This window comes from Carlito syrichta, unplaced genomic scaffold (genome assembly GCF_000164805.1).
Source record: "Carlito syrichta isolate Samal-C Ts95f unplaced genomic scaffold, Tarsius_syrichta-2.0.1 Scaffold302439, whole genome shotgun sequence".
NCBI lineage: Eukaryota > Metazoa > Chordata > Mammalia > Primates > Tarsiidae > Carlito > Carlito syrichta.
In genome coordinates, this window is record NW_007246535.1 from 137,832 (window position 1) to 147,167 (window position 9,336).

Genomic DNA, 9,336 nt, shown 5'->3' on the forward strand with positions numbered 1-9,336 from the left:
GCCTCAGTTAGCCTGGGTGAAAAAATTACTTTTTTTTTTGAGATCTATTGCACAACATGACCACTATATGTAATGATAATGCATTGTTCTTCACAAAATTTCTGAGAGGAAATTTCAAATGTTCTTACTATACACAAAAACAAAATAAATATTTGAGGTGATGGATATGTTATTTAGCTTGATTTAATCATTGCACACTGTATTCATGAATCCTATAATTGGTCGATTTACAATAGAAATAAATAAATTGTATCCATTGTTGTACATTTAAGGTTTATGCATTTTATTGTATGAAAATTTTACACGAAGAGAAAAAACTGTAAACAAGTATTAAACTCTAATGATAAGCCTGTTGAAGCATTTTGGAGTAATATACAATATTGGATTTGGAGCAAAATGCAATATAATTTGAAATGTATGAAAATCAGATGGATGAATGGATGGAAAGAGGATTGGATAGATTGAAAAATAAACTTTAAAACAAGCATAATAAAATGTGAAGGAGCATATGTATAATATATCTTAATGAATCTATAGGTATAATATATATTTTAGTGAGTATATGAAAGTTCACAGTACTTTTTTTAACTTTGCTGTGTGTATAACAATTTTTTATAGTAAAGTAGAAAAATGAACTAGATACAATATGTAAATAGGATACAATTATTTTTGTGGTTATTTCAAAATAAGCTGCTAGTAAATATAAATATAAAGCTAGTAAAGTGCTTGGTTGTATAGTGGATTCTAAATGTGTATTTTCTTGCACTCATATGCACATACAAATGTAACTTTTCATTTATTAATAAAGTTATTATAACGAAAACAAAATTGACCCAATCAATGTTTCCACTGGATGAATAAACAATCTGATTCAACGTTATTGGGCTACAAAGAGTCACTGTTATTTCTTAACACCAGCTTATAAAATAAGTATGCACTGTGATTAAAACCAACCTAAATGCCACTCATAGGGTAAATGTTGAAAAATGTGATTATGGAGAAAAAGACAAACAGAAATTGAAGTTAATAAGATCAAGTTTCTGTTTCTTACCATATTATGAAAACATCTGTCTATAAAATGCCCACAGATTTGAGAGGTTCTCTGGTTTGCATTAAAGTCATTTACTTTGTAGAACTAAGGGAATAAGGCAATATTTCCCATCAGAGATGCTGAAATTATATTTAACTGCTTTATGTGTGTACAATTCTGTAGCATACCACACCAGGCTGATAGTAGAATTAAACAATGACTAAGATGAGACTGGCTACCAGAGGCATAGACAGCATGAGGACATTTTGAAAGCAGGCAGGGAAACTCTGGAGTAATTAGCCTCTTCATGTGCTTGAGAGCATTGTGACCCTGGACAAGTTATTTTTTCAGCACACCTATGAGTCTACCTCAGTTAAGTGGAAATTAAACAATATTTGATTCCTATGGACTTTTTAGGAATTAAGAAATGACTTTGAGAAAAGAGGCATAGAAATTTATCAATAAATGCTAACTTCCTGCATGCTGCAAATGTCAGAATATGTAGAGTCTAAATATGCTATCCATATGGTGTATTTGTGCACATTTGTCCAGTGAAGGATATGAATGGGCAAAGAAGCTTTTTTTAAAAAAATGATTTTGTTGTTTTTAGCTAATAGATGAGAATCTCAGCTGGGCTTGGTGGCTCAGCCTGTAATCCCACGCTTTGGGAGGCTGAGGTGAGTGGCTTGCCTGAGCCCGTGGGTTCGAGACCCGCCTGGGCAACTTGGTGAGACCTCATCTCTACAATAAATCAAAAAATTAGCCAGGAGTGGTAGCTCACACCTGTAGTTCCAGCTACTGGAAGGCTGAGGTGGAAGGATCGCCTGAGCCCAGCAGGTCGAGGCTGCAGTGGCTGGAAGCGGCCACTGCACTCCAGTCTGGGTGACAGAGTGAGACTCCAACTCAAAAAAAAAAAAAAAAGATGAGAATCTCAATCTCCAATAGTCTTCCTTTTCCTTCCTACTTAGCATTTGAAAACTCATATTGCTTTTCATTTTTGGGCCTCTGAGACAGCTATTATGTGTATAAATAGTTGAAAGGAAAACAATAGAAATAAAAACAACAGAAACAACAAAGGTTCTTGTTTGAAAATAGCTAATGAAGAAAGTTAAGAACAATGGAATTATAGTATTTAGCTATAGAAGATATCTTGATGAAGCAAATTCTTCCTAGCTCTTACTGTATTCTCCAATGGAACTTGGATTAACATCCATTCATCCATTAAAATAACTTAGAAATCACTTTAGAAAACATATTTTTCAAATTTCTTTTGTTTTGCTTATTCTCAACACGGTAAGATATCAACCCTCTTCTCGGAGTGACTACAGGAAGCTAAAAGAACCTCAGGTACCCAAGGTAGGAACTAAATTAGGAATTAGAGAACAGCATCTATGATTGTCTTGAAGTTGCTGAAATGCGATGGGCTTATATGTGAAGAGGAAGAATTCCCATTATACAGATAACAGTGACTTGAGGAATCGACTCTACTGGCAGGTTTTAATGAAAACTGGGATACCACAGACTAGTAAACCTATAAGGTGTTGATCATAATAGAACTTACCTGGATCGTAGAAGATGAAGTATTAAGGTTTTTCTGTTTAGTTTTATTTCATACCACAATTCTTCCTCATATGCTTCCTGAAAAACAAGATCCATCATGTGATTTAAACAGGTGCCCATGTCGTGCCTCCTAGGGTGAGCCTTGCTGAGAGTGGAAAGGGATGTTCCCTATTTCCAATCCAGCCGAGTCCTTTCTGAAAAAGCAATCAATACTGATAAAGGTGAATCAAAACTGAGCTAATTTTAAGTTGAAATTTATTCGTTATTTTTTATTTAAAACTTTCAAAGGGATTTTTTTTTTAGTTATGAAGTAAAATGGAAAATGCATGTTTTCCCTTTATTAAGGGATATACCAGTTACTGTATGTACATACAGTTACCCCCTGCACAGATCTCCTGTGTATGTCTTTAAACAGTTTTGTACATATTTTTTATAGTCTACTTTTTATTCAACAATAAATCCTGACAATTCACTATTTAGTAAATGTAATTTTACAGCATGTGTTTTATGGTTGCAAAGAACAATGTGTATTACACTTCATTTAATTATTTATTTATATTTTAATTTAATTTAATTTAATTTTTTGAGTCAGAGTCTAACTCTGTCACCCAGGCTGGAATGCAATGGCGCAGCCTCGACCTGCTGGGCTCTGGAGATCCATCCGTCTCAGCCTTCCAAGTTGCTCGAACAACAGGCACACACCACCACGCCCGGTTAATATTTTGATTTTTATTGTAGAGATGAGGTCTCACCAAGTTGCCCAGGCTGGTCTTGAATCCCTGGAGTCAGGCAATCCACTCACCTTGACCTCCCATAGTGCTGGGATTATGCCCAGCCCCTGCTTTAACTTTTATTTCCTTTTTTAATTTCTTCACATTTTAATTTATTATTAATTTATTTTTTGAGTTGTAGTCTTGCTCTGTCACCCAGGCTGGAATGCAGTGGTACACTAACAGCCACTACAGCCTCGATGTGCTGGGCTCAGGTGATCCTTCCGCCTCAGCCTGTCAAGGAACTGGAACCACAGGCACGCACCACCATGCCAGGCTAATTTTTTGATTTATTGTGGAGACGAGGTCTCACCATATTGCCCAGGCTGGTCTCGAACCCGCGGGCTCAGGAAATCCTCTCACATTGGCCTCCCAAAATACTGTGATTATAGGCTTGAGCCACCATGCCTGACGATCTTTGCCTTCTTATCAGTGTTAGATATTATCATTAATAAGTCTTTCAAATAACAAAATAATAATTTATTGTGATTTTTTTTGAATGATCATTGGCATTGATATTTTTCTTTTGTTTATTTACTTGTATTTTTCATATACATTTCTGATTTGTATCTTTTCTCCATTTTCTTTTGTGGTATTTTATTTCTTCTCAATTCATAAAAATTCTTTATAAGGTTCACAATTGTTTGTCATACACATACGTGTTGCAGATTTCTTTGAGTTTATTGTTTATTCACATACTCAAAAGCTGCTATTTCAGGCTCAGTGATGATATAGAAAATACAATGGTACACAAGACGGAAGTCCCTGCTGTCATGGAAGCCCCAGCTTGGCAAAGAAGAAAACCAGGTAACGAAGCACATGCAATTGAGTGTGATAAACCTCATAGTGGGAAAAATGCAAGGACTGTGCCAGGGATATAGCAAAGAGGAGTCAGGGACAGGGCACCGCACATACCAAGGCCCTGAAGTAGGAAGGAGCTTGACGTGTTTGATGAACAGAGACAAGCTCAATGTTGCTGAAAAATCAAGTGTATGTTGAACACATAGGAGATGAAAGGATAGGAAGGAGTTAAATCATGCATAGCCAAGTAAGTCAAGGATTTGGGCCTTATCTTAAGAGCAAAGAAAAGCAAATTGTCGAGTGGCTCGGTGGCTCGGCCTGTAATCCCAGCACTTTGGGAGGCCGCGGTGAGTGGATTTACTGAGCCCGTGGGTTCAAGACCAGCCTGAACACCTCGGTGAGACCTCGTCTCCACAATCAATAGAAAATTAGTCGGGCTTGGTAGTGTACCTGTAGTTCTGGTTACTTGGAAGGCTGAGGCGGAAGGATAGCTAGAGCCCAGCAGGTTGACGCTGGGGTGGCCGTGAGTATACCACCGCACTCCAGCATGGGCGATGGAGTGAGACTCCAATTCAAAGAAGAAAATAAAAGAAAAGAAAAAGGTCTGGATAGAAACCTGAAGAGGTAAGCATGGTATTTTAGAAGGCTTACTTATTGTAGCTAATGGACCAGCAAAACTCAGTGCTGTAAGACATGGAAACCATTTGAAGTCTATTGATAAGGCAGATGAGTAGAGCAGGGGAAGGAAGAGGGGCAAATGATTTTTTTTTTTTTTTGAGTTGGAGTCTCACTCTGTCCCCCAGACTGGAGTGCAGTGGCCACTCCCAGCCACCGCAGCCTCAACCTGCTGGGCTCCAGCGATCCTTCTGCCTCAGCCGTCCAAGTAGCTGGAACTACAGGCATGTGCTACCACACCCGGCTAATTTTTTGTTTTATTGTAGAGATGAGGTCTCACCAAGTTGCCCAGGCGGGTCGCGAACCCGCGGGCTCAGGCAATCCACTCACCTCAGCCTCCCAAGGTGCAAGACTGAGCCACCGACTGAGCCACCGAGCCTGGCTAGGGGCAAATAATTTCAAAATTATTTACATGGCAGAATCTACAAGGTTTAGTGATGATTTGATGCAGGAGGTAAATAAGAATAGTATAGAATGAACCAAGATTCCTGATTTAACTTTAACTGTGCCGCTATTGCACGGTCTTGAAGAGGGGCCGCTATGAGACAAGGAGAGGAGAGTTTTGCATTTGTTGAGTATGAAGTGTGCATTAGTTAGGGCTCTTTGATTGCAACTTCAACAAAGAAGGACTTTATTATAAAGACACAGAATCCACAGGTGGGTGGGCAAGAAACTAGATGCTCAATCAAAAGAAAGGGTTGGGTTGCATTTTGCAATAAAAAAATGAATGAGTTTTATGTGAAGGGGTGTGTGTGGGGGATGGGGGGACTATTTGGAGAGTTGAAATGTATCTTACTTATGATTTAGAAACCTAACAAGTGAGAAGCTGGAAAACTGGCTGCTCTGATAGCGGAGGGAGAAAAAACTGTTGCATTGAGAACGGTTTGCATTTCCATAGTATATTGGGGCAAAGTGCCTTTCAATATTCTCCATGAGCTTAATTAAAGCCTGATGGCTTCAAATCCAGTACCTCATGATAAATATCTAGGGACATTCAACTAATGTCTTTTATAACAGTGGAAATTGACAACAACCTGATTTTGAAGCTTGTTTTCTCCTATGTACATTATCTATTCTCTACAATAAACATTCATTACTTTTTAAAATAGTATTTTAAATATTTTTGGCATTTGAATAAACATCCTTCTAAGCAACAGGTCAAGCAGGCCTTTTTGTTCCTGTGAATGTCGTCCAACTTTGCTGCAAAAATCTATAAAGTAAATACACTTGCATATCAGATCTCTGGGAAAGCAAAATCCTCAAGACGACATTCCCGGGGTACCAGCTCATAACAGACGAGTTTGTTTTAAGTCAACCTGAAAAGCTGTTGGTGGAATTCCTTTGTAAACTGGAAACTGTAAAACAGTACCCCCCCAAAGCCTGATCTTTACTATTCTATTTTCTAACTCATCAGGACTTTGCTTACTCTCAAGCACACTCTGTAAGCTGAAAGGGAGTCCTCAGAAAAATTGAGACTCCTCTTTTTCTATTTGTTTCTGGTTGGAGCCAGAGGTAGCTTCCTACGTGCCTGTGAAAGCAACACATCTTATTTATTAAATCAAAATCTGTACCGGTATGTCATCATCATGGGTGTGTTCTGGTACAACATCTCGCTTCTGTACCAGCGGAAGCCTTTTGGGACGAACCCGTTCTTGACCCTCTACTCCAAGGATTATCTTTTCTACGAGAAAGCAGAAGGGGAAAAAAATCCATCTGACGTTAACCTTCGTCCACAGGGGTTGAAAAACAAAATAGTTCTCACACAGTTCACTTGCTTTCAGTTAGCAGCCACGGACAGAAACACTATGAAATATCAGGTCCGCTTTACATTTGAGGCAAGACATTTGAGACTGATATGTGCCAGTTTGGAAAATATAAGCAAACATGGGAAGGAGGCAAAGAAATCAGTGTTCCTTTGCTGCTTCCATGTTTTCTCTTTGCTCTGCAGTTGTCATCTTAGTCATTTTTTTCCCTCTGTGTCTGTCTCTGGACAATTGCCTCTTGTTAAAGCCTACACTGGAATGGCCTGTTTCAATGTGAATTACTGAATTTGATCTCCTGGAACTTTTACAATTGAAGTTTTATCTCCTGTACTTACATACAAGGCCTTCACTTGTTAAATAGTTTTAGGTAGCCCTGAATCAGTGTTCAACGTAATCTTCTATTCGTGTCCTATCACCTTGATAGTCATCTGTGAGGTGAGCTGTGGTCCTTAGAGGACTATAAAGAGGAGAGAGCATGGGCTTTTTGAAATTTGTTCTGATTTGAATCAAGATTTTGGCAGATTGTGTGTGTGGCTATGAGTAGCATATCTAATCTCTCTAATCTATCAGTATTAGCTTCATTTTCTTTATCAACAGAGTGGAGATATTGTTATCGAATTTTCAGCATTCTAACATGCAAAGTTTCAAATGATTAATAGGGTCGGTTACGTTGTAGGTCTTCAGTACACGTCCACTCCTTCCTCCTCCCCGTGGCTCAGGGTGTTTAAGAGCGATGTAGCATTACACAGACACATAGAATCTCACAATTAGCCATGACCTAGTCCAAGCCCCAGGCTATGTTCTCAGCAAGATCACCAATGCATAGCCAATGGTTTTTTTTTTGAGTTAGAGTCTCACTCTGTCGCCCAGACTGGAGTGCAGTGGCTGCTCCCAGTCACCGTAGCCTCGACCTGCTGGGCTCCGGTGATCCTTCTGCCTCAGCCTTCCGAGTAGCCGGAATTACAGGCGTGCGCTACCAAGCCCGGCTGATTTTTTGATTTATTGTAGCGATGAGGTCTCGCTGCCCAGGCGGGTCTCGAACCCGCGGGCTCAGGCAATCCACTCACCTCAGCCTCCCAAAGGCGCGGGATTACAGGCTGAGCCACCGAGCCCGGCTCATAGTCAATGTTTTTATCACTGACAATTGAACGTTTGTGAGTGAAGAAACATGACCTCATCACTTAATAAGAAATCCCTGATAAAAAGAGTAAGACATACCTTTAATCTGAGAAATGAGTACAATCACCAGAAATATACACCCCGGATGCATTCTGAATGATTCTGGTAGAAGAGAGCACAAATGCTTAAGAAAAGATATGCACCTTTCTTCCTCCTTGCTTCCACTACAAGGATGAAGAACCTAACAGATAGCACAGTTTTGATCCATCTCAAGGAAGTGTTCCTTGACTGAGTTACACAACTTGTTAGGTGCTTGAGGCTAAAATCTGCGGGTTGAACATTGTGTGCTAATTAAAGACAACTATGGAGGCGGTGGTGGGAGAGGTGAGCTGGGTGTAGATTCTTACCTCATGTCTAGTATAAATATGACTGAAAATGTTTTAAAACTTCAAAAGTGAAAAAATTCAAGAATGTTTTAGAAAAAAATTATTGAAGGATGTTTATATAAACTTTGGTTGAAGAAGTTGAAATTCTTGCTATGCAGAATACCCTATGTGGAAACTGTAAAGGAATATTTACTGAAATAAACAAGATAGAAATATTTAAAAATACATGTTGTAAGCAACATATTTATTAAAATCAAAAGACAAACCAAAACTCCGGCAGTGTAATGCGCCATATAGAGTAAAAGATGGGAGTATGTATCCTTGTAATATAACACTCTTTTGAACCAGTACAAATGAGAAAGTACTAATAACTGTGCAAAACACTAGGACAGACTTGTCTATATGTCTGTTGTTTTTGTTTTCTTTCTTGTGTTAGAAGAGATATCTCACTGCCAGTAGAATACCCTTATCTTCATTTGGGATTCTATCCCCTCCCCAGTCTCACATTATCTAATATTCACACAAACTGAGCCAATCTATGTCAACTTACTTTTGATATTTAAACAAGCTGAGGTCTCTCTCTTTTAAAAAATTCTACCCTCAATTCTATATCCCACATGCTCCTGCCTTCTTTTCCATTTCCTTTTCAGCTAAACTTCTTACAAGGTGTATTTGGACTTCTCTTGGCAATTTTCTTAGCTCCAACAGTTCTAACATCTGCTGTTATTATTCTACTAAAATAGCTGACTAACGTCTCCAATGATTTTTACCATTTCCATGTCCAATGAGTATTTTGGTCCCGTATCTTTTCCTCTCAACAACATTTGCCGCTGTTGACCACATCCTTTACCTTGAAATATTCTAATCTCTCCTTTGGCACAATAGCCTTTCTAACTTCTTCCTACCTCACTGGCAACTTGCAGACATATCTCCTTCTACTCAGTGTTGAAATTTTTGCATTCTTCAAGGTATTTATCTTATGCCTTCTTTCCCTCTAAGTATGATTGTTCCAAAGTCATTTTATCTTCAACTCATCTTAATTATTTTTGTGCTTTGCCTCATATTTTGTATCTCCAGTCATTTGAGCAACAGACCTATATGGCCGACTTTCGACTCAATGTCTTCAGTGAGAGGACTCAAAACCCCTGTAAAGTCAATATGTACAAGACAAAGTACTTTTCCCCTCAACTCGTTCTGTCTTAGCGAACGGTGCCAGCATCCCTTCAGCATTG

General features: G+C 38.7%; 1 protein-coding gene across 1 annotated transcript in view; it reads right to left on the reverse strand.

Annotated features, from left to right (window-relative positions):
* The window catches only part of ADAM7 (ADAM metallopeptidase domain 7), a gene marked incomplete at its 3' end in the record, with an annotated part of 50,804 nt that extends 42,834 nt beyond the window's left edge, over positions 1-7,970 (reverse strand). The window contains exons 1-3 of the mRNA XM_008056672.1: positions 7,818-7,970; positions 6,408-6,517; positions 2,592-2,668 (exon numbers count right to left, since the gene is read on the reverse strand). Of these exons, the coding sequence (XP_008054863.1) occupies positions 2,592-2,668; positions 6,408-6,517; positions 7,818-7,869 (239 nt within the window). The remainder of the gene's footprint in view (positions 1-2,591; positions 2,669-6,407; positions 6,518-7,817) is intronic.
* Between the last annotated feature and the right edge of the window lie 1,366 nt (positions 7,971-9,336).